Source organism: Dermacentor silvarum, chromosome 8 (genome assembly GCF_013339745.2).
Source record: "Dermacentor silvarum isolate Dsil-2018 chromosome 8, BIME_Dsil_1.4, whole genome shotgun sequence".
Lineage (NCBI taxonomy): Eukaryota > Metazoa > Arthropoda > Arachnida > Ixodida > Ixodidae > Dermacentor > Dermacentor silvarum.
In genome coordinates this window covers 50629068-50655626 of record NC_051161.1, presented here as the reverse complement: position 1 = coordinate 50655626, position 26559 = coordinate 50629068, and the positions used below count along the sequence as shown (strand labels likewise).

Below are 26559 nucleotides of genomic sequence, written 5' to 3'. Positions count from 1 at the left end.
AATGCTAAGTTTCTTTCACTCCGCATCCAGCCCCTGCAAGCATAGTGCAGAAAAAGGCGCGCAGACAACACATAGTGTATACCCCTCCCCCAACCCCACAAAATACAGCACTGGAGGGTCCACAAACCACGTTTACTGCGAAGCTTCATTCTCCGCAGGTGGGTCTAAAGTGCTGTCAATGCATCACCTTCCAGAAAGGATTCTTTAAAAGCATACAGTAGCCGCCAACTCGAAGGTGTCTGAAACAATAGGATCCTGCTCGATCCTTTTCCCTGCACCCATCAAAGGACCTGGATGTTGTGTGCACCTCCGGCGAAATGGAAGTCTCCTGTGAAGTCCTGCGTCAAGACAGCGCTCGTTTCTCTCTCCCTCTTTGTCAATGTGTGAATCTAAAGAGAACAGCTGTGACGTCAGATGCCACTACGGCTGCCTCTCAAATAAAGCCATTCTGACGAAAACAAAGCACCGTAGCGGTAAGAGCACTAATTGTTTTCTACTCAAGAATGCCACAAATGGTTATCGTGCAGGCCGCACATGAGAGCAGCCACTGATTTGCCACTCCACAGGATTGCAATGGTTAGCCTGGCCATGACGTACTTCGTACCAGATTGGTGGATTCAAATGAGCTGCACGTGACAGAGGATTTCAATCGGCAGGAGAGTTCTATGCATGCTTGTAGAGCAATGTTAGCTGTAGTGACAAGAAGCCGTCGCAACGTGGAAACCTGTCGGTTTGTGTTAAAAACTTCACCCAACCTATGTCAATTCAATATGTAACCAGCCATTCAACTGGCAACAAGGTTCGGCACAGTCAGACTACCAATCAGCTCCTGAAAAATGTTTCGAAATTCTTGTAAGTGGCTTCATCCTACCAGCACAACTTCAATACAAACACTGCTAACTTTACACGCAGCATTTTCTTTAATCCACCACCACGTCTTAATTGACACATGTTACATTGCGACAATGACAGGCACACTGTATCAGTAAATGAAACCAGCCTGAAACAATTGGGTCAAATTAGCAACCAAAACACAAGAGCAGGAATGTTTAAGCACAAACTACGAATTGGAAGATGCAAAGTTCTCTCCATCAACACAGCTTTGTTCTTTCATTTTGCCTTTCTTGACCTACAACACGATCTGAATGTCACTGCATCCATTACCTAGCTGTGCTGCATCAACGCTCCCCCAAGTTGTCCTTAGACCGTTTTTATTGCTCGCGAATGAGCGCAAACCAATCGAGTCAAGCAAAAGCACAAGTGGGCCAGCTCACTTTGACAGTCGCGTTCACGGCTGCCGCTGCAGCCACGGGGAGACCCTTGGCGACCACACCACGCTGCAACATGGCCTGCATGTTCTTGCGAGCAGCCTCCAGCAGCTGGGCCTTGTCCACCTTGACCACCGAGGGCTCCCTAGAAGGAAGACAATCATTAATGCAGGCCTTCAAGGTCTAGTGCAACCGCTAACCAGGACTGGCGTGCTGAAGATTAGGAACATGTGCAACGGTCATTAAAGAGGCAGTGAAACAGTTTTTGAGCATGATTACTAAGCCTGCCCAAATGGCAGATCATGGCAGTAATGAACACCCAAGTCAAAATACCACACCTCTGCATGCAGCAGGAACCTGAAAGGGAGGGAGGCAATCCAGTTCCGCGAAACAGTGTCACTGAGTCATTCAGTGCAGCCAACTGATCCACTCTGCTGTTGAAGAGGAGCAATCAGCACTCAGCCATTCCCAGGTAGTCTAAGGATCGACCAAGCATGCTGCTGCTTAGTATGGCGATTCAGCACGTACCAACCGGCATGAAAGCTGCTGGCCCAGCAAGCAGCTTTCAGAGATTTCAAAATACCACAAGGGAGTGTCTCCAGAGTGAAAAATAGGTTTCCTGCAGTAACCAGAGTACTGATACACCCCCCCCCCCCCCAACCACCTTCGGACATTTAATGACAATACTGTCTAGCAACTGGTCATCACATTCAAAAGTGTTGCATGGCCCCTTCAATGAGAAAAAGTACAGAATGCACATGTGTCAACATTGCAACGCACACTAAAAAAGAAAAGGTAAAACAGGTCAAAACAGGTCAAAATTCCCTAAAGCTGCAGACATTTAAGGAACTAGTTCTGAGAGTCAATAGCTGTGAAGTGTTCAAGGTTAGATGCAATGAGGAGAAGAAATCAAAACTGCTTGCACCCGAGGCAATTCCAGGATATGGGCAACTGTGCCTTACAATAGTAGAATTTGGTTACACTGAGGGAGTAGCATTACGAGTAGAGTAAAAAAAAATATTAACAGAATGCTTATCTGTTTCCTTCAAGTTCCAACTATCCTGTCAAGCTATCAATCCATTGCAGCTAACAAAACAAACAAATGTGCCACCTCTGGACTCGGGACTAAACTCTCAAGATACTAGGGATAGCGTTCACCACTCTATATAGTGGGAACCCCGATTCTGTATTGAATCACTCCAAGAGCTTTAATTTCAGACGATTTGCAAAATAAGCTTTTATTAATAGACATATGCATCAGGCGTCCAAAGTGGCCTTTCCCCTGTACGTCTAACATTCCTCAATTTAAAGTCAATTAACCCTCCCTCCATTAGCCAGATTGTGCATTTATGCTGGAAACTTACTGTGCTATCTGCCACTTTTAAACAGCTTTTATTCACGGTGTACTGTGTCGGTTCTGTTGCGCGTTTGTGTGAGCAATAACCTACTGAAAATAGCATAGTGCCCTCTCTACACCATTAACATTACACTTCATTCTTGTGCATTCTTAGAACCACAAATCTTGCGTTTGATGCACAACATTTCCACCTGCCCGCTGTTACCTCTGATGGTGGCAACTAGCAGACGACAACTATGCTTGGCATGGCAACAGTAAGCGGACAACAACCACTCCCCACAATACCCTGACGTGAAGGCCTCACCGAACATGTTCTGCCTGCATTCCTTGACTGCACCTCAGGAGCACATAGCATGTTACACTCATTTTAAAAGAAAAAAACATGTCCCAAATAAATGGCATTTAACTGAACCTCAAATGACAGCGGTTGCCTTGCCACCCAAAAATCAACAAATACCCAATACGCTATGTGTGAAAAAACTCGCCAACCTGCTCTCTCTGTTCCTGTGGCTGACCAGTACTCCCTGCTGGCTGCTGTGGCCTTGCGGTAGCATTCTGTTGGCAAGTCATTCAGTATAAAAACACAACATGTAAATCCAAGCTTGTCTATTTTTTTTTTTCTCATATTATGTTACATTAGTGAACTGCCCCCAACCAGAGGTCATGAGAAATTACTGAAAATTAACAGAGATCAGTACAGCGTACACTCTGTGCACAAGAAAAGGAGAAACAGCTTATATCCCATTTATGCTAGAAATGCTCAATTACCCAAGTGGCATTGGCAATGAGACTGTCGCTGGAGGAATGAGCCGCCTTGATATAAATGTTTTGACAAAAGCCGAGTTTTCATTTAGAATTAACTATGTACAGTGAACCATACAGAAATCACCTGCCAATAGAGAGTTTTAGCTGAGTGTTTACGGCCAGCTCTGCTCAGATGTGTATCCCAGCTATTTCCACAGAGCCCTTCACTGAAAACACTAGAGACCATGCACGAAACACTCCTTAAGCAGCGGAAGGCTGAATGCTGCACTTGCTTTGCTGCAGAGCCGATTGAGCAGAGCATGATAATACTTTTGCTCAGTTTCTTTGCCATTTTGCTGCCAAGCTGACTGCACGTCCCTCGCTTCTTTGGGAGGTACGTTTATCAAAAGCATCACAAACGTAGTGTTCTGCGAGGCTTCAGCGTGCAAAATGTGAGCGGTACAAACTGTAAGCGACACTCAGTGAAAACAGTCTAATGTCTGATGGTGGTGAATTCCCCTCGTTAATACAAGGCAATTTTATAGTGCGCTTTTTTTTATCCTGATTTTTTTTTTATTCGCAGTGGACGATTTCTTGCATTCCACTGGTCAACTTGGAGTGTATGGTTTCACTGGTAGTTCTGGTTGTTTCTGGTAAACTTGCTCCAGTGGCAGAACACTCCCTTTTGCTCCGCCATCAGTGCATGGATTGAATCGGAATTGCCACAATGTGTTATTTCCACCGGTTATGAGTGAAAATTTCCACTGTGACCAAGCGCACAACCACACATTTTCTTTCCTCTTGCACATCTAGATCTGCGAAATCTGAACACAGCGCAAACATTACTTCAAGCGTCACGCAGTTCCTCCAAAGTGACGAGTGGAATTCACTACCGACATGGCTGAGAAGAGGCCGAAGATGTGGGGGAGTAATTGGCACTGAAAACACTCTCAGTGAGGCATAATCACTAGCCACAATTGTTCCAATAAGCACGCAGAGTAACAGACACAAAAAAATTACGGATTCATCTTACCTGCTTGCACTAATATCGTTTTGCAAAATGTTAGCCCCGATTTTTCATTCCAATGTCAACTTTCGTCATTTAAAACTAACCACAATTGTCGGGTCATCTCAGTGCACAGTTACATTCAGATGATCTGCATATTCATACATGACAGACAGTGCAGACTTGAAACAGATAAAAAAGAAAAATGTAGGGCAGGAGATGGGACACGTCTGTTCATCACCTGTTCCAGCTTGCACTAACTCGCATGAACGTTTATTAAATAAGTTGAAAAAGTTTCTAACATTTCACAAATTATTTTGTGGATCACATTCCTTTCATTGTCACGAGTCCATGCAATAGTATTTAACCCATTGGCTACCAAAGCAGGCAAATCGTCAAGCATAAGGACTAGGGCAATATTGCCAAAGCCAGCGATTTGCCGAGTGGGAAGTATTGTTCATTTAAAAAACTATTCGTAGATGGTGCGACAGCCAGTACACACTGGACAAGTTTAGAAATGCTGTCAATAGATGCACTAGGTTTCCACTTAAGCGTGGTTTGATTTGTATTATATTTAGAACGCTGACATGAGCATAACACACATTCCAACGCCTATTCTCCTTAAAGAGTGCAGTGGGTGGATTTCCTACGTCAGATTCCGCTGAACCCAAGCAAACCCTTGCACTGCCTTCATGGCAGTGCGAAGTGTGCAGAGCAAGAGAAAAAAAAATGCGATAACAGGTGAGTGCAACGAAATTTAACATAGGCAAAATTTTTTATAAGTGAGTAGTATATACCACTGAAACAGTGTTGGCAAAGCTATATGCTCTCTCTCTCTCTCTCTCCTCCCCACTTTCATTCTCCCCCATCCCGCTCCCATGTGTAGGGTAGCAAACCGGTTATGCTAAACTGGTTAACCTCCCTGCCTTTCCTTCTCCACTCTTTCCTTCCTTGGCAAAGCCACAACTGCATAACTTTCTTGTTAGCAGACGACCTGTGCACCTAGCGGTTGTTGCTATAACACAATTCCCAGCAAGCCGCCTCCCGAGATTTTTCAGCATGCCGCAGACAGAGGCGGGTGCCGCCTTATTTCGGAGGTCATGCGTCAGTTCTGGCAAGCAGTAATGGAGGCGCTTCCCCCCCCCCCCTCCAGCTTCGGTATCAAAAATAAATATTTTTGCAAGCTTTTCGTGACGCTTCTGCTTGTATTTCGAAGGTCAAGTTTTTCATGAAGCATCCCTACATCTACATTATCACTAGGCTTTGTAAGCAATCCAAGATTACGTTTCAGTTCGCCTTTAAATTCTCGAATGTGTCAAACTTTTTCACACAAAAAAGTGAATCTGTGACTGGCAGTTTTCTAACCTGAGAAGTGCGGCTTCATATAGTAAATAAACCTATTTGTTCGCATTTTTCAGTTTGTTACTATAGAGTATTACAGAACTAGTGCAACAGCTTGTGGGGATGCGCGACTAACACGCGTCCCCTGATGTTGTTTTCCCCGTATGGCTCCCGTCTCCTGTCTTCCGGCTTTGCCGCGTAGCTTTACAGCGGCGGAGTTGCAGCGTATTATGACAGATGGCGCTAGTGTTGCGCTGCTAACGCCACCTGACGGCGGGGGTTTACGTGGGCCCGAAAGGGAGACGGCTGCTCCTCTTCAAGTTGGGGTCGGTGAGCGATACGGATGTCCCGCGCGTGCGTCGATCCACGCTTCGTGAGACCGTTTCACGTAGCTAGGAGCAGGGCACCGGTATGGACGAACACGTTAACGACTAGGCGATGGTGTCATAGCATGGGGCAAACATATTCGCTCGCTATCCGGTCGCGGTGAGTCAAACTTCCATGACTTTTCGCGCGCCCATGTGAATGTTCTATGCGTAGTAAATCGGCTAGCATGCATTAGTGTATGAAAGGTGCAAAAATGCCCTTTTGACTGTTTGCACTACTGTGTTGTCGTTCCATTGTCCCAAGAGCGCGCGTGAGACCCCACAAGCTCAAATAGCGTGCATACACAGAAAAATAATCGGAATGGAGGACCACGTGGAACATGTGATATTTGGTAGCCAGTGAGTTAAACGCTCACATGTATATTGAAGTGCCTCCTTTTCTGAACAAGTTTCCATGAATTTACGTAAATATAATCTCCCCGAAACAATATAAACAGTAAACAATATGACATTGTGCATACGAATTTGACACAAAGGGAGAACTTGGAAAATTCTGTTTTTGTCTAAATCTCAGGCAACGCCTAGCTTGGCAGTTAGATGGTTAAATTATCAAATGATTTATTACAAAGATCATTTGGCATAAAAAGGTATGTATACTGGACACATGGAGGAATCATAACCCACAAGGCTCCCCACATACATGCACCTTGCTGAAGAAAGCCATAGCAATTGCTGCCATTCGTCCGGATTAACCATCGGGACTAAAGCTGCGAGCCTTTTAATGCGGCATCGGCCTTAAAAGGTAAATAACTTGACAAGAATCAGCTAACGCTAACCTTGCTAAAGAATGCCATTAATAATCAAAACTGCAGAGGTAAACAAACCTAGACTCAGCCTTGGACACGACAGGACTACAACAGTCACAACAGCAAACGCTATGGAGTCTCTAAAGAGCTTTCGGTAACTTTCAGTGACTCGCACACATCCACATGTGATGTTTTTAACCCCTTCCATGCTTTTCTGTTCTCTGCAAATTCTAACCATAAATTTCATTTCGTTTCACATCTTGGAACCTGGCAATGCTAAAAAACAGAAGTGAAAGTTACTGAGTAAATACAACCTCTTGCATGTGTGCAGTCAATAAGCGTACTGGCTACACTTCCCCAAAATAAAGGTTTTTCATCACGCTGCTTGCAACTTTGTTGCTCTGTTTTTCACTACAAATGCAAAGGTATGACTTAAAATTGCTAGAACTGCGATTGCACACAGCCCTGTTTTTATTTCTCTACATGCTGGGTGTGTGCATTGCACTGATCTGCAACATTCAATTGTTTTGCTGACCACCATTTATCGGTTCCAGGAATTGCGTGATCTAACGAACTCACCTTCTTCCTCTCAACCAAAACCAGAACATATCTACTCACATTTAATCTTGATTCCACACTCCAGCATAGCTCTTAATGCCATGCCTACCATTTTCCTTCCCGCCACTCCTCGCATCTTAGCTTCAAGTTACACCCTGTATGATGCTTTAAAAAAGGCTCTTCCATCCCTGCAACTAAAGTGGCAATAAACAGTCTGGCAAAGGCTTAAAGAAATAATCACAGATACATTTAACAGCAGCACAGCGATTAACCATAGTGTGCTGCGGTATTCGAGACTTATACTACAATGAGCAAGCAGCCCACCCAGTCAAGTTGACCCAGCCACCACCACCCTGCAACCACTCCCAAGTGCACAGTGCAATTTAAAGAAAAAGCTACTGGGTACAGAAAACCCATAATGCATCACAGCACGAAATAACTGCTAATTTTTCTATCCCATATGACAAACCTTGCGAAGTTAATTTCTTAACACAGGGACGCACTTCATTAGTACACCAGAACACTTCCTAGTTACGAGTGCAAGTTCAAATGAAAAAAAAAAAAAAAAAATTGCATAACAAAGAACAAGCCTTGCACCAGTGCCAGAAAAGGAAGCAGCAAATCATAACGACATACCTTTCACGGCTGCGGCTCTTCCTCTTCCTCTCTGGACTATGTGTTCTAGAACGCCGCCGGCTTCGGCTGCGGCTGCGACTCTTCTTACGTGGCGGTGGTGACCTCCTCTTGCTCAGGCTTCTTTTCCGAGGGCTCCGGCTTTTCTTCCTCAACCGTTCCGCACTCCGTCTGCGTTGCAGTTCCATGGCCCGACTCCAGCTTCGTCGTGGACGGCTCCTGCTACGCCTCCTCTCTCGGCTCCGGCTCCTGCGCCTGTCTCGGCTCCGACTCGGGCTCTTCTTGTCGCGACTCCTCCTCCTCTCTCGGCTGCGCTTCCTGTCCCGGATAGGGCTCGTCTTCTTGTCTCTACTGCGGCTTCTCCTCTTGTCTCGGCTACGACTTCCTGCGCCTGTCTCTGCTTATGCTTCGCCTCTTCTCTCTACTGCGGCTTCTCTTTTTGTCCCGACTATGGCTCCTCTTCCTGTCTCGGCTGCGGCTTCTCCTTTTATCTCTGCTGTGACTCCTTCGTTTCTCACGACTGCGGCTCCTCTTCTTTTCTCGACTGGGACTTCGTTTCTTCTCTCGGCTTCTGCTTCTTTTCTTCTCCTTGCTGCGGCGACTTCTATCTCGACTACGGCTCGGTCTCCTCTCACGACTTTTGCTCCTTTTCTTCTCTCGACTCGCGCTTCTCTTTTTCTCGCGGCTAAGACTCCTCTTTTTACCCCTGCTACGGCTGGGACTTTGTTTCTTCTCTCGACTTTTGCTTCTTTTCTTCTCCCTGCTATGGCTTCTTCTCTTGACTCGGCTTTGACTTTTTTTCTCTGGACTTGCATCTCGTGTCTCCACACCGGGGCTGTCTGGAGATGTGCTTCTGCTTTTGCTCGGCTCTTTAGAAGCGTCTCTCTCTTGACTTGGACTCCTGCTTGACGATGAAGATTGTTTCCTTGTCCTAGCTTTTTCAATGGAGGATGTACTTGATGGACTCCTGCTCCGGCTCTTGCGTCCGTTGTCTGAAGTACTCCTTGTGTCATCATTGCAGCTGGCTTCTCTAGCTTTGTCACCTGTCGTCGTGCTTGGCTTCTTTTCACCACTGTCACTGGTATTTGTACAGGCCACTGGACATTGCTCAGGGGATGAATTCTCTTCACTTAACTTTTCTGTTTGCAAGGTTCCAGAGAGTGGCCTGATTTCGGGTTGCCCTTCTGGATCTCCAGGGCTGCCAGTTGAGCTCGACACTGCACTTTCACCACATGGGATGGCGAACTTCTCAGTGTGTGTCTTGTCTTCTTTATTTGTACTTTTTTCTTGTCGGTCTTGCTTCGGTTCTGGACTTCTATGCGCAGTGCTGTCCTGAGAAGCTCTGCGAATGGCAGACTGACCTTTGCTACACACTGCCACTGTGTCCTTAACCGAGCAAATGTTCTCTTTAGAGCTACTGCTACTCACAACAGGAGGGCCAAGTGCCTTACTATCTGGTTTCACTTTCATTGGTGAGCTACCATCAGAGCCTGCCTGCACATCCTGCTCATCATCTATTTCATCATCGGACTGCTGTACTTCCATGACTACTGGAGAAGTACTGGCTTCATTTGGGGGAAGCGGCCCATACGGAGCATCCTTGAGTTCATCCTTGTTTGCTAATTTTTCAGAGGATGCATGCTTCTCAACTTCTTTCTCATTGTCACTATCTACGCAATCATCATCCCTGCCATCTGTGTCGGGCTTACTGGTCTCAGACATCATTGGTGATGCCACCCTGTTATCTTCAGGCTTATCCTCCAGAGAGTCAACGCTTTCAGCATCACTTTCCCTGCGCTGTCTTTTTTTGACTGGCGAAGATGGCTTCACTGTGCTTTTTCTTTCAGGGCTGCTCTCGGACTCGCTGCTAAGCTCATTCTTGTATCGCTTCAGGATCAGGCCCCCCCTAGGCGTTTCTTTGTCCTTTGATCTCCTCCTGCTTGAGTCCCTGCCCCTGCTCTGGCTTCGCTGAGGGCGTGTCCTCTCTCTGCTTCGGCTATGTCTCTTGGATTGGTCGCGGCTGCGGCTCCTGCGAGACCTGCTGCCGCTTCTCCTTCGAGACGACCGCACTCCGCCGTGCACTGCACTACTACGCCGTTCACGGCTCTTGCTTCTCTTTCGGTCTCGGCTTCGGCTCCTCTTCCTATCACGGCTCTTGCTTCTTCTCCGGTCCCGACTCTTGCTTCTTTTTCGTTCACGACTTTTGCTCCTTTTTCGTTCCCGGCTCCTGCTCCTCTTCCTATCTCGACTTTTGCTCCTTTTCCTGTCCCGACTCTTGCTTCTCTTACGCTCTCGACTTTTGCTTGGTCTTCTTTCGCGACTTTTGCTTCTCCTCCGCTCGCGGCTTGGGCTTCTCTTCCTATCGCGACTCTGGCTTCTTCGTCTGTCCCGACTCTTGCTTCTTCTGTCACGGCTTTTACTCCGCCTCTTATCACGGCTCTTGCTCCTCTTACGTTCATGACTCTTGCTCTGCTTTCTGTCTGGGCTCACGCTCTTTTTCCTAGCACGACTGTCCCGTGCACTGCGGTCTGGGCTTGCACTACCACGTCTGTCATGACTTTCACTCTTTGTCTTCTTTTTTTCCAAGTCTGTACGATCATCTTTGCGCAGCCGCTTGCTATCATTGCTTGGACTTCGAGATTCACTACTCCGCGACCGCTTTGTGGTTTCTCGGTCCCCACTGCGGCTTCTAGACGTGCGAGAGTTCAATCTCTCCTTGCTGCTGCTTCGACTTCGCCCCTCTGCTGGTGAAGAGCTTCTGGACGAGCTCCCAGACTCAGTGTCCTTGATGTTCTCTGCAGAACCTACATCTGGAGCTGTATCTTCATTTTTGGACTCTATGCTGGGAGACTGAGGGATTGCCTCGCTTCCAGCAACCTGGGAAGCAGTGCTACTTGAGTCCATCGAGTCCAACACCTGATTATCACGGCTTTGTTGTACATGGGGTGGACATTGCTGCTGCTGCTGCTCCATTACATGCGGGGGCTTTTCTCGTGCGACTGGTGGCATGGCACCAGGCCCAACTTGACCATGCTCTGGCACACCCATACATTGTAAAGGGACATGCACTGGCATCACAGTAGCAGAATACAATGCCCCACCATGCACACTTACAGGTGGTGGCGCAGTCGTGAGAGATATTTGTGGCAGTAGCTTTACTGAAAGATCAGTAAAAGCAGGTTGCTCGGCAGCCTTTTCAGCAGGGCTTGCCAAAGCAGACAGTTCTTCAGCTTTGTATGTGTCCTTGCTGGGAGCAGTCAATGGAGGATCGGCAGATGGCTGCACTGTGGCCATGGTGCCAACAGCACCAACTCCGTCCTTCTTCACCTGCAAGAGGCCCTTTTGTGCTGTTGACTCATTCAGATTGACCTCCCTAACAAAAGGCTTGACTTGCCCCACAGGCTTAGTTACTTCAGGCTTCACCCAAGGCAGTGGTGGCGGTTGTGCTTCATTATAATTCCAAGGAATTGCGGCTCTAGCAGGAGTTGCCTTCTTCGACGTGTCTTCAGGCATGGCGTCCTTCTGTGGTTGCACACACTGCTGCGAGGCCCTGGTTTCAGCTTGATGTCGAGAAGTGATGGAGGGCAAGCACTGATTCTCTCCAGAACCCAGGTTCTGGTTGAGGCTGTCCTCTACTTCTAGCACCCCACCGGAGGATGGAGAGTCTGAAATGTCCATGTCCTCTAGAAGGGTGTCTTCAGACTGGGAGACAGGCTCTGCTGGAAGTGGCACTGCATCAAGGCTACTGGTAGCTGGTTGGTGTTTCGAAGTCTTGCCAGAAACACCTGAGCATGCCTCAGGCTGCACAAGTTTTGAAGTTGATTCAGCTCTCTCGGGACTTGGTTCTTCATCAAAACTAGCTTCTTCCTCAAATGGTCCATACAGAACCACCTGGTTCTTGCCACCATCACTGGAACTTTCTTTGTCACTTGCTTTGTCACTTGCTTTGTCCTTTTTAGCTTTCTCTTCTGCAGACTTTGTCTGTTTTTGTTTACTGTCAGCATCTGCAGAACTTGCACAGCTCTTATCAGATGCTGGAGCTTTTACACTGGAGGCCTTCTCCTCGCTTCTTTTATCTCTTTCATCAGACTTGCCATCATCTGAACAATTCCTGTCACCGCTTCTCGAATGCCGTGAAGAGCGCCTTTGTTTGCTCGCTGAACGCTTACGGCTGCGACTACGACTTTTCCTCTCTCTTTTAGGGCTTTCACTTTTTCTGACATGCTTTTTGTCTCGACTTGTACTTCGTCGAGACTGCTTAGAGCTAGGGCTTTGACTACGGCGACCTCGCTGCCTACTTTCTGACCTTTTTCGGCTTCGACTCCGCCTTGGTGGTGTTCTACCTCGGCTGTGCTTGCTTCCCGACCACCTTTGACTACGGCTTGGGCTAGGGCTGCGACGATTTTCAGAACGTCTTGGGCTGCGGCTACGATGACCTTCGGTACGCCTAGGGCTACGGCTGCGATGACCTTCGTTACGCCTCGGGCTGCGGTTACGAAGACCTTCGGACCGTCTCGGGCTACGGCAACGAAGACTTTCAGTACGTCTTGGGCTACGGCTGTGACGGCCTCCAGAACGCCTTTGGCTGCGACTGCGGCCAGTCCTCGCTCTTCCGGGGCTACGGCTCTGCCGGCTGCGACTACGGCCCCGGCGCTGGCTTCTACTGGGACTCGACCTTTTGGGACTACGAGAATGATCTCGTGATCGGTCGTACTTTCTGTCATCTCTGCTCTTGCTCCTTTCTCGTTTTAAATCCTTGCTTTGAGTGTCATGCCGGCTTCTGCTGGAACTACGTGCCCTGTTTTGCTTGGAATGGCGAGGGCTCTCCCCTTGCGATAGACTTCGGCTCCGACTTCTGCTCTGCTTATCTTGGTCATCCTCCGATGATTCAGATGAGCCGGACGATCGACAGCGCTTTGTCCTGTAGCTTCGCCCTTTCTTTTTCGTTGGTTTTTTAGATGGCTCTACTTCCGAAGTATGGCTAGCAGGCTCCGCTGCGGACGCACTTTTGTGGTCATCGTCCGAGTCGGAGCTGCTCGAAGCGTGGTTGCTCCTAGCAGGAGATGTAGATGAGCTTGACTTTCTGGATGAATGCCCAGAGTGTTCAGACTGCTGCTTAGCATCATCCTTACTTGCTGGCTCCTTCTGATCACTGCCACCTTTGCTGCTGTGGCTGTCATCTTTGCATGCACTATCTCTGTCACCCTTCAGCATATCTTGACTGGCTGCAGCATCCGTATTTGAAGAAGCGCTAGTGTCTCTACGCTTGCTTTTGCTCTTGAGTTTTTTCTTTGGTTCTTTGTCAGTACTATCCGACTTATCCTTGGCCGAGTCTCCCTTGGCATTACCTGCTGTTACCTCCACCCAGCACTCATCTGCGCTGGAGCGAGCAGGTTCATCCTCCTCCTGTATGCAACATAAAAGGTTGTTTGTTCTAAAAGGTAGTCAACGTCTCAACACTCTTTGCAGTACAGGCATTAGCACTGAATGCATACTTTTAGTGTACAAGAGAAAATAGTGCCATACTAATGAGACAGTGCCATAGTTCTAAGAACTAACACTGCTTTTCAGAGCAACTATCTCACTAGTTCACTTATAAACAAGTGTACAAGCAGCAAGCGTGCTTTATCCCACAATGCTTATAGTGTGCAAAATGTAGTACTAGCTCTAAATCGGGCAAGGGGGAGGGAAGGAAGATCCGTACACGTGCCATTAAGAAGCAGTGTCACTATCTTCTGTAAGCTATTCAGCACATAACCTGAAATACCGTAAATAAAGTATTTCAATGCTTCAACCCCATTTCAAAATCTGGAACAATTTGCAAGGACAAAATTTTACAAAATGCAATGACATAATGTGCCTCAGATTGAAATGTGATAAAGTTTCTGTTGCAAACTGTACCACAAGATGTGTTTTGCTGCTCACATTTCACCGCATTTTCACATACCATGAAGTCTTTCGCACGGAAAAAGTCTACCAATGTTTCCAGTTTGAGTCATTGCTTACTCAGGACTGAACTGCAGCCACTTATTTTGTTAGCAGATGGTTGCCTAGTGCTGAGTAAATGCTGCCAAAATCTGCAACATTGTGGATCGATGGTGCAGGGGTTTCAACATTACATTCCAACCCATCATTCATTCTGACTTCTTTATTGGCTCATTAAGTGTTGCTGATGGTGACATTGGCCCATTCGAAGTTCTAGTAGTATAATCTACTAAACTAGCTTCACTTAAATTTCTCTTTGCACTTAACTGGGGCCAAACTTTTCATATTTAAAATATGCAAATGCTACGTAGCTGGACAGAACTAAGGTCATGTTTGCCATCGCCTAGAGATAGATAAATTATTTTTTTGCATTTTTTGTATTCTGCCTAATTAGATTAGTCTTAATTAATCAACTTCTCAAATATTATAATTACACGAAAAGTGTCAATGACAAAATTGTAGAGCAACATGAGAAACTGCCGATAAAGCTTTCTGTTGCTCAATACGCGCTACATAGAAGTGTTTTTCCAAGCGTGAAACATGCCCGCGAATACACGCAAAGTGCCTCGAGCGACCAGTCGCGCGGCAATATTGCGCGTATTCGCAGGCTTCTTCCACGCTTGGAAAAACACTTATGTAGCACGTATTGAGCAACAGAAATCTGTATCGTGAGTTTTTCATGTTGCTCTACAACTTTCTCATTAACACTTTTTGTCTAATTATAATTCAGTTGATTAATTAAGACTAATCTAATTAGGCAGAATACAAAAATATGAGTACCTACAAGCGACGGCAACCAACATTACCTTGTTTCTGTCCAGCTACAAAGCATCAGAATATTTTTAAACTTTCGCCCAAGTTAAGTGAAACACCCTGTACTGTCCTCACAGCGTGCTCATTAAACAAAACAAAAAAAAGGGGAGGGGGGGGGGGGTCAAAGTGTGGTTTTCACTCTACTCACAGATCACAATCACACTACCGAAAACATAGACAAGGACAGCCCATGCGATTGTCAAAAAGGTAGCAGGTAACAACGGATCATCCTGTACCTTACATTACCCTGGTTGGATGTACAACTCGCACTATTTAAACAGCACAGCACTGTAGAGCAACAGATGGCGAGTCCCTAACGCAATGAGCTGTGAAACAGGCCTTTCTTGCTTTGATATATCATGTGCTTCAAAAGTTACAATCATAAAAGACTACAACAGCTGCTCTTTAGAAATGCGAGATGGTTATAACAAAAAGACATAACATATAAAAAAAAATTGCAGCAGCCGTGTACAACCTTGAAGAACTACAACCAATTTCCAGGGGAAATGGTTCGTTCGAGCAGTTGTAAGGAGCACTTCAGTTGTGTAAGTATATCAAATGCTTCAGAATGTTTCCTATGTATGAAGGGTTTGTTTGAAACTGTGCAAAATTTGGCATCCCTCAGGAAACACAATCATATACATTCTGGAGCACCTCAATAAGTAATTTATTGCACAGACCATAATTAACCCAAACGACTTGAAATTTGCCTATACATAACCCATACCGTGCAACTCATTTTCTCTAAATACAAATTTACTATAAGATAGTGCTCCCTCGGGACACTGAGAAACATTGCAAAAATTTGCAATATAACGCTTTCGAGCACTTGCTAAGCAATTCTTTTGCAAGGGCTGTGTTTGATTTGCCAAAGCCTTCCTCGTATTCTAGCTAAGTTTGACCTTGGTGGCATGTGTAGGTATGTAAATTTCGCGCGCATGTAAAACACACTCATTGCGCTCCAAAGCACTGACATACGCTATTTATAGCTAAGAAGGCCCATTCACATAGAACACTCCCTACACTTTCGCCGAACATAAGCAAGGTACCTCGTTTAGGTCACTAGGCAAACCTCGTAAAACACATGGTAATACCGAAAAAGTCGAAGTTCAATAATTTAGGTTATGCTCCTTAACTAAGGAAGAAAAGTCAAAATTGCAAAACTCATTTAACTTAAGATGCCTCCCATTTCTACAAAATATAAACTTTGTGTAACGCAGAGTTTTCTCGAGACATTAGGAAACGTAGCTGATAACGGCAGCGTGACACTTTCAAACAACCGATTTGGAATAGCTTTTAAAAAGCTATTTTATTCACATGCATATAACTTTACACATAGATCTACTATAGTTGCCCACCCTTTGTGCCAAGTTTGACATTGGTGGCACCTCTATTTATTCCAAGGATGCGTGCTAAATATTACAAGCTCGCAAAATTTAGTCATATCCGCTGTAGTGCGCTTGAATATGTAATTTATTGCGCCTGCTTTATTTAACCAAAACGCTCAACTTTGCCGACATATAACCCATGAAGTGCTTGTTTTCACCAAATACAAACTCATGTAACATACGGTTCCCCCAGGACAATGGGAAACAGTATTAATGATCATATAACGCTTTGGAGATCATTAGAAAGGAATGTTTTACAAAAGCTGTATTTGATACACATGCCTTTAAATATGCCCAAAAATTTATTGTAGCTTTCGCAACAAGCTCACTAAATTTGACTTGGTGGCTTTTGTAGTGAGGTCAGGGCAGCAGGCTAAATATTGTGCCACTTGAAAAATTGTCTTATAATGCTCCAAAGCACTCACATTTTTAATTTATTGTGAAGCCCACAATTAAGCCAAACACTTTGAACTTCGCCTACACATTACCCATAACGAGCCCCTTATTTTCACAAAATAAAAGCTTTGTGTAATGAACAGTTGCCTCAGGACACTCGGAAACATAGTGTAAAGTGGCCATATAACACTTTGGATATCTTTAAAAGGGAATGTTTTACAAAGGCTGTGTCTGATCGACATGCATTTAAGTTCACGCACAAATTTGCCACTGAGTCGCCCGCATGTTCAATTTGATCTGATGCCAGGACAGCGGGCTAAATATTTCACCGCTTGTAAAACACACACGACATTCCGGAGTACTTGCACACGTAATTTACTGCAAAGGCTGCAATCGACCCACACTTTGAGCGTTTTGTACACATTACCCATAATGTACCCCTTATTCGATTCAAATCTAGACAAGGCACTTTAATTAACCAAGGATTGACACTGGAGTAACCAACTACGGACCTTGTATAATGCACGGAAGTAGGGATAAAACAAGGGTTGAGTAATTATTTGTAAGGCTTCTAATTAAGACAGAATGTGAAAGTCTCACTGCAGGTTACACTTAACATTTACACTCTTTTCATCCAATTGGAATTTCCTGTCTTGTATAGTTGTTTTAAGACTCTGGAAACATTGCCGATAACGGCAGTATGACACTCCGGAATGCTTGGATAATTAACTTTCTATGAAGTCTCCAATTAACCTCCACGCATTAAACATTTATCGTTTGTCCCTCACAACATACTGCCTACTTGAACGAAATATAAACAACGTCTCGCATAGTTCACCGAGGAGACCGGAAAAACTAACTACATGCCTCGTAAAAGCCAAAAAATTGGGAGAAGACGAGTACTCAGTAATTGTTTTCAAAGCACACAACCTACACACTTCAAGCTTTCGGTACCTGTCACTCACAGAGTGGCCCCCATTTCCTCCAAATAGGACATCTCTGCCGTTTTTCCTGCTACCACGGAAGCGAGAAAACTTTGTAAGTGTTAAATATAACTAGGGCTCCATGTTTTGGGATAAATCCAAAAAAATCCGATTTTCACCGCCAATATGACCCTGTTCCATTCTATATCGAAAGGGCATGTTCTAAGCAGTCATTGATAGATATAAACTTTACCTCACGTCAACAGTATCTCGTAGACCACACCCATCGCACATTTAACAATCGACTTATCACATTTAACAATCGGCTTATCACGCACGGAGCGAGAGACGTATGACTGCTCAACGACTGTCACAGACCTTCATGGATACTACGCTGCTGTCGCTGAAAAGTGGACACAGACAGTTGAGAGGAACCTTTTCGATGCACTACAGTACACCAGTGAATGGTTTGGTATAGTGTTCAACTTGTGATCTAAATGTGAAGCCTGAGTTACCCTGCGCGTTCAAAACCTATGCGCCGATTTTTAAGTTAGTGTTTCTTGAAACTGATGACATGAACAAACTCATAAGTGATTTCGCGAACTATCATAGCTAATTAATCAGTAACATTGTTGAACCTCTGTCGCTTTGGAGACTTCACACTGTCCAGTGGCCAGTGCTTTCTCGCTGCGCGCCGAGTCTTCTAGCACAAACGTTGAAAGGGCATTTTCAAAGCTGAGAATCTTCAATCGAAAGGAGGGTGCTGTATTCATGTAACACTACCAGTACCTCTCCTTATTTTTCTTACCCTCACCCTCCTTCCTGGAGTGCTTGGCTTCACTGGGACTCGGCCGATCATCAGCAGGCCTTAGCGGAGCAAGCGCTCTTCTTTACTGGGCCTTAGTGCTGGACTTAAATAAAGTTTCTTCCTCCTCCTCCATCAGTGACAACAACCTCGCAAAGTATGATTGCGTCAATTACAACAAGCTTTAAAGTTGTAATACGCACAAACGTAGGTGTTTTGTATTCAAGTATTTGTGCTTGTGTCTATATGTGTTTGTGTGTTTAAACCTTCCAGACAACAAAAATACACTTTGTGTGTTCAGATATCATTTCAGATAAATTTAACTGCGAATTTTGGAGAATTGGGGATTTACGAGAAATAAAGTCCGTTAAACTCCGAATTTCTGCCAGAAAATAAACTCCAAAAAACACCCTCCGAATTTTCAAGAAAAATAAACTACAAGAACACGGAGCCCTACATATATAACGCATCTAAACAGACCGAAAAACGTGGGTTTAGCACACTTCATTTAAAGCCCAACCAACACACACATTTCAAAGTTTGCCTGCACATTATTCCCAACATTCCCTATATTTCTTCAAAATATGAACCTCGTGAGTGATTTAGCTTTTAAAAGAAAGTGTGAGAACTAGCATATAATGTTCTTGAGCGCTTTTAGCTAGATTAACAGCTTCGCTGTAAAAACTGCAGGACTGCATTTGTAAGTCCCAGGCTCCAACAAGCAGCAAAGTACCCAAACTACACAGATACCTTTACGAGCATTGTGTACGAGGGCAAAAGAACTGACAGGACACAATTGGCACTAATTCACAATAGTTTATTTCGAAGCTCGTGACCATTTTTACACCAGACAAAGCGATCGCTGCATGTGCCAATTAATTGGACACGAGTTTCAGAACAATATGTGCATTAGTGGCATGTGTGTCCTGCCACTTTCTTTTGTCCTCTTTTGCAACATGCGATTTCCACCGCTCGTAATGAATTACTGACAATCCAAATTGCCATCGCAGCAGGGGCATATCCAGGGGAGGAGGGGGCTTATGAGGCTCCACCACCTAATCTGATTAAATTCTACACAAGAGTTCTACACGTTCAGAGGCTTCATGAAGCCGAAATGCACATAATGGAATTATATATATACACGTCGAACCAAGAACTTGATCAACTCCCCACTCCTCCTGTTTACATGCGAGCCCTGTATGCACCAAGCCGATAGCACGCACGCTACAATATTTGCCTAGTCTGCAGACCCCTTTTATAAGGAAACAAGAACTTCTGCGAACATTGGAACTGACCAACTTCACCGTCATTTCCACAACATAACTGCAACAAAGGCTTTTATTACTGACAGTCCTTAGTAGCTGCATGGTAACTACAGCTAACATTGCTTTGTTCGTCAACAAACCACTGCTTTTTTTGTTGTTTGCACATCTATACAAGACAATGAGAAGAAACTGACCACCGCAAATACTGTACATCGAGCGTGCTGATGTAACATCAAAGGCAACACCCAATGAAACTTTCACTGCTGCTGAATTCGTCAATTCCTCTATCTTCCTCTAGTTCCCTCATATCTAAACAAAACGGTGAGGCAGCAGTGACTACCAGGCATCGCAGTGCTGCCAGAAATTGTGCGCACACACTGAAAGTGTGACGAGATCTATTTATTGATCGATTCCACTTGGACTTTCAAGACTCCACTGCCGCAATGAGTCGTAGCCCTAAGCAGACTGAACACCATCTACGGCTAAAGAACTGATCGTACGATGTATTCTTTTGCTTTCATTTTTGCACAAACACGTATGCTAACAAAGAAATTGATCTATCAAATAATTTCACAGTGTGTGTGTTACAAGAAAAAAAGAGATGGCCAGCAAGATTAGCAATAGAGTTAACTTTGACAACTGATTTCAAAGACTAGGAGGAATGATAAAGTAAACTGTATTTGTAAACGAAATTTCTGCTTCAGCAAACCAACAACTGTTACCTGCAAGGACACTCAGTAATTCTTAAAGGACGCAAGAACAAAAGACAGGTAGCAACACCACGCTGAAGTTTCTGCACTAGCTCACCATGATATGAATTTTGACGGTGCCTAGGCAGGTCTAGTTAATTGTTTATTGGTAAGAAAAGGACTACATTGCATTCAAACAGAACAGAAGACTCAACCTACCAAGTGTGTACAAGTTTTCCTGCACAAAAATGGCCCAAATATGAGAAAATACTTTGAAATCTGTCATGTCACACAGATGTATTGGCGCTAAGATTTCGGTGCAAAATTTAAAAAAGGAAAGTTCAGTGTTAGTTTTCTCCAGTAGTATTCAATTTTTTTTTTCTGCGAAATGAATGACATTGGAAGTTTTCGCTTAACTGGTTCAGCATTTCTCTTGACTGTCCCTTTAAATTTGCCTGGAATCCAGGTATCGCAGTAAAGTGGCAAGAACTACTGATATCGTGAAACCAGCCCTGAACGCAAGCTCCGTGACCATAGCAAAATTGATCTACTGGTTAATCCTGCCTTAGCAATAACCAATAACCACTTACGATTCTCAAAAATCCATTTATGGATTGTGCATTTGCACCATACAGGAAGCGCCTAAATGCACCAGATGCCACTGATTTCATTTCTTTATTTCAGCCACACAACAGCAGGAATTCTCTTTTGTGTACTACCAGAAGCAAAAGTTCATACCCGTGCCACACGGGTACAGAAAATGAAATTACCCTGCTAATGCTTTAAATTTTAATGCCATTCGCAGGCCACACGGACATGCTTTGTGGCATTAAAGCTTTGTGGCATTAAAGTGTAGTGCATGCTCAAACCTCACTTGGCCATCAAAGGCGTACTCTCGTTCCCAATGTCTCCCCATTCTGACGATACTAAAAGAATTTGTAGCAAAAAACAATTAATATATTCTTCACTTTCTTTTAAAAAGAGCTCTTTTTTCGCAGTGTAGTGTGCTCTCACAACTATCGCAACTCACTTGGCCATCGAATGCTTGGAAAGCTTCGGCTTCTAACAGTTTATGGCTGGGTGCAAGAATGACATTCTTGAAGTAAACTACATAAAATACGCCTATTGATGTTTTAATGCCATTTCTTAAATGGTTGCTCCCTAAATAATTTGTTTTATTGTATTACGATTGGCAAGCAAACTTAACCGTTTTACTGTAGCTATCGCCATCGCGACATTTAATGTCTTTAAGTATGCGCATATAGCAGCGACCGACATATAATGGCATTAAGCAACTTGAGGCCTTACACTTTTAATGGCATTAACTTTGCCTGTGTGGCATGGGTATTAGACACAGCTGGAATGGCAACAGAGCTACAAACTAAATTCTGGGGTTTTACATACCAAAACCCCGACCTAACTGCGAGGCGAGCCGTTGCGGGAAACTGCAGATTTTGAACACTTGAGATTCCTTAGCATGCAGCTAAATCTAAGTACATGAGTGTTCTTGCATTTCGCCCCCATCAAAATGCGGTTGCCAGGGCCAGTTTTTTGTAGTGATGCCTTATGACTTATTCTATACTAGTCTTTTCATCCACCGCTCACGGCCGGCTGATCCCGTTGATAATGCGAGCAGACCGTCGCTCTGACCACTGACAAAGCGCGAAAAGGCATTAGCACCGGAAAGGCATCGCTACAAAATACCGGCCCACAGCCTGGATCAAATCTGAGATTCTGAACTGGGCAGTGCAATGCCATTGCCAGCTGGGCTACCGTGGTTGTGGCAACCGAGTTCCACAGTTATGCTGTCTCCACATCAAGGCGTCCATGTTCTGTCAATTTGTTGCTTGTTTGTAGGATAATAATAATAATAATAATATGTGGTTTTTATTGGCGCAAGGGCCAGATATGGCCAAAGAGCGCCAAGACATGCTGCTGTTTGTAGGAATGCCCATTCTTGCAGCATACTGCTGCAACTATCTACCTACCAAAAAAAAAAAAAAATGCATGTAAGCACTGCACTATGAAATGGTAGAGAAGCAGTGATGTTGCATGCTGCACTTATCCAGTGGAATCTATTTTGCACTAACAGCACCTTATAAAAGAAAGAAGAGAAAGAAAAAGTGACAACAATAAAAGAGACAAAGAGGGCCAGATTTGGGCACTTTCTGTACCTTGCTTAAGTAAAATTTCAGCTGCGCATATTAGCGGCTTCTTAAGTTACGCTTCCAAAGCATCAGCTGCAACTACAAAAAGGCAGTATCCCAGCGGTAAACGTTCCTTTTTATATATCAATTGCATATGCTCGTCTGTTTGGTTCAGTTATGTTAACAGCAGGACGACGTTGTCACCACTTAGCTACCGCTGCCAGGATGAAGTATTTTTGCATACTTCTGTCAACTGATAAAGTGCTCGCCAACTGTGCAATCCAGTTGTCTTTGTGGGTGCACCTCTACACACAGTCTGGATGTTTCTTAGCATGTCCAGAAGGCTACAGTAATAGTTGAGCAGTGTTCTATGAATGTCTTTCTCTCCATTACTGAAAAGGTCATATATGCCTCATTACAATCACTGTTCCCGAACAAGCCTTCTGTAACTCTAGTTTAAATTTCCAATGCACCACTCCCTTATACCTTCAACCAATCTAGTGTTCCTCGCAACTCAAACAGCAAGTTTAAATGGACACGTATGCAAGCCAATACTGCGTCATGATTATTCTTTGCATAGAGCACTACTGCGCTTAACATCAAACACCCAACCTGCAGTCACCTAGCCTCGGCGGCTGAATCTTGCCATAAAATCAGTTCGACACTGCACCCCAGCAAGGTAAACAATGCGCTTTTTCAAGCAATGCATATGAGCATCAACACTGCAAAAGAAATATAGTTGCGCAGAATAGACCTAGTTCATTATTACATGAGGGATTACGAACACGAGGCTAGATTTACAAATGCGGTGATGAGTGCACTTACCATTCGCTTAGGGCGCATTAAAATAACCGGGAAAACAGCAGCACGCACTGACGACCATCATCTCGATACTCGCGGCAGTTCGAGGATAGCGACTAATCACCCTTCGGATCCCCAGGCAAGACCCGCGATCGAACAAGAGGGAGATAAACGCGAGACTAGACTTTAAAAAAGTTGCTTTAGCATCCGCGCATTGCGTAGCATGGCAACGCGCACGGTTTAACACAGCCACGGCGCACTACACCGCCGCTACACTGAAACGATGCGGGAAAACAAGCACCAAGCCTCGCGGCAGAGCAGCCGCCATTCCAACACGGCGACCGAATGCTGACGTACAATAACGCACTGGCAGACTTCAACGTTAGGTAATAAATCTCCTGCAACGCGGCATTCGCGGCGCGGTCAATTAACGACGCCATTCACAGTAGGGAGCGAAACACTCACGTTCTCTGAATGAGCTTTTCGGGATTTGTGTTTTTTCTTCTTTTTGTGCTTCCGCTTCTTGGACTTCTTGGATTTAGAACTGTGCTGCGAGTCGGAGCGCTTCTCCTTGACCTCCGGATCCTTGCCTTCGATCTTCTTCGTGAAATAGTCGGCTAAAATATCTTCGACTCTGGTGTCGTGGGGCAACGAAATGTCCTCCATACTTTTCCGTAGCGGCGGCGGTACGCTCGCGCGATGGCGATCGCGTTTCCGGCTGGTCCGAGAGCTACATTGTTGCCGGACGCATACAGTGAACACCAAGGGAGAAAAAGTAACACCGGAAAGAACGCTGTGGGTGAAAAGATGAAGGGTCCTTAGGTAAACTAGCGTCAAATACGACAGTAAGGTTGGCTGTACAATTGCAAGCGAAAGGAAATGAAACTTCAGCCCGCTGTACCAGCTCAGCTAGGCGCGCGAACTTCAACCCACACTCTTAACAAAGTTTGCACTCCTTGTGGCTTATCTTGTCCCACAACGATAATCGTCATCTATCTTTCCCGCATTTCCTTTAACACTGTGCGCCCGGTATCTCCAGGTCACAAATGGAATGCGGGCTATCAGCGTGACATAGCATTCTTCGCAGAAAAGTAGCAAGCGCAGTTTTCCAGAAAGGAAACGCAAGCAGTTATGGCAGATGACGATTATCGTTGTGGGACAAGATAAGCTCCAAAGGGCGCAAACTTTTTTTATGAGTGCACACGTTGCATCACGCCCTCAAGAACCGCGCACTAACTACATGCGTCACGCGTTCACAACAGCAGTTAGACAAGTGCACATGTATGGCCATTGGTTTGGCACCCTAATGAGCCACACTACGTTTTTGACTCTACAGTTAAGCTAGATAAAGAGTGTCGAAAAGACAGGACACAGTTTCATGTCGTCTCTATTCACTGAAATCAGTCTCTTTCCACTAGATATAAAGTTTACTCTCAACCAACTAGCCCATGCAGTTCGTTTCACTCTTACATCTCCGCAGTGTCCCTACGAGGAGCGTAAAAGAAAAAGAAAAGCAACCCATACCGGCCTACATCAACTGCTACGATAACTCCAAAGCCTTGATTTCGGCCACCAGTGAAGCCGCGTCCACGTCTTCTTTAGAAGTCCCACACAGATGAGGTCATGTCACTCGGGACATATGCATGCACAAAGGATGTCCAAGTGTTCTTGGAGGACGGACTTGCTGCTCAAGATATGCTACGAGACGCAACGTGATCTCCGCGTTTCACGCAGTACGCATCACGACGGCGAACGCGCTGTCTCGAGACCAGGTGGTGCGCGCGACTGCGAGCGGCCGTCCCATACCGAGAGGGAGAGAGAGGGAGAGATTGTGTTTGTGCCATGGCGGTATATGAGAGAGAGAAAAAAAAGTTTAATAAATAAAAAAGTACATGTATTAAAAGGCAACTCCGGTGGTTTTTCCGGTGAGGTGCCTAGATTAGGTTAATTGTTTCGCTCCTTATAAGGTAGATCAGCAATCTGTCATATATAGCTCTGCGGTGTTCAGGGATCCTTCTTGGAAAGATCCAGTCGTTTAATTAGTGCGATGACTGAGCTATGTAGCTCAGCAAGGCAGATTCTTCGCAGTGAGGATAGGCCTGGAGGACATGTCCACAGCAGGTGGTGTGCTGTGGCTGGCGCACCCGTGGTGCAAGTTCCACAGGTGGGGTCAAGAGACTTGTCAGTGTATTGGACTTTGAACGCAAGTGTGACTGCCGTGCCGGTGCGTAGATGGTGGAGTGCCACGCGTTCTCGGCGTGGAAGCCCAGGAGGGAGAGGGTCATGGCCTTCGGGCAGAAGCGCTTGTAGAGCAAGCTTTCTATGCTGTCGGAGCTGCAGGTGAGCATCGATAGCGTCGACATCTTCTGCCATCTTAGCGACATCTTAGCGCTCGTCCCGTTCTCTCGTTCTTGTTCATGTCTTCTAGCGCTATGACCACCTTTGGTCTTCTGCCGATCGGGCTGCAACGGAAGCGGGGTAAGGAAAACAAGGGGGTGGGTAATTTAGCTCCCCGCGCGAGCGCGTCCGCTCGCTCATTCCCTCCTGCGTCCATATGACTCGGTGTCTCAGTTCCCTCGTGCCGCAGAAGTGTTGATTCTTCGTGGATGGCGGTTTCCAGCGGGTGTGCGTCAATCTTGCTTAGTTCGCGTACGGCGTCTTGCGATTGTATATGTGTAGAGGGTTGCGATGCTCGAGGCGGCCATTTCTGGCTGCTTGAGCAATCTCTATAGAATCGCTTGTAGTTCTGCACCGGTCGTACTTAATGGTGTCCAATGAGTAGTAGGTGCTGAGTTGCTGCCGTCGCTGTTCGTCCAGGCAGTACTGGTGTGATTCTGTGAAACAGCAGCATCCGTGCAAATTATGCATTGAGCTGGATTATCGTTAAGGGTGGCTCTGCGGTGATGGTAACGCCTCCGAAATCGTTCATTTCCTCCCACGTTGGTTGGAAGGGGTTGAACAATTGCCGACTTCACGGGCAGCCACGGCGCCGAAGGTGTTGGGAGAATAGGAGCTTGTGGCTTCCGACCGACCTGGGCCGCGATTTTGTAGCGATGCCTTAATTATGACTTATTCTATTGTAGTCTTCTTCTTCTTCTTCTTTCTGGGGTCTTATCATCCACCGCTCACGGCCGGCTGATCCCGTTGATAACGCGAGCGGACCGTCGCTCTGACAACTGATCAAGCGCGATAAGAGCGAAAAGGCATTATTACAGGAAAGGCATTGCTACAAAATACCGGCCCTGGGCGAGTATTCTTCGCCTTGAAGACGTAGCGGCTAGCCTCAGCACCTGGGCACGTCCTGCGTC

The 26559-nt window shown here is 45.5% G+C and overlaps 1 protein-coding gene across 1 annotated transcript in view; it reads right to left on the bottom strand.

Annotated features, from left to right (window-relative positions):
• Positions 1 to 23964, bottom strand: part of LOC119461205 (uncharacterized) — a 74952-nt gene extending 50988 nt beyond the window's left edge. The window contains 4 exon segments of the mRNA XM_049671961.1: positions 1275 to 1413; positions 8043 to 8422; positions 8424 to 13445; positions 23717 to 23964. Of these exon segments, the coding sequence (XP_049527918.1) occupies positions 1275 to 1413; positions 8043 to 8422; positions 8424 to 13445; positions 23717 to 23917 (5742 nt within the window). The 5' untranslated portion in view covers positions 23918 to 23964.
• Positions 23965 to 26559: the final 2595 nt, after the last annotated feature.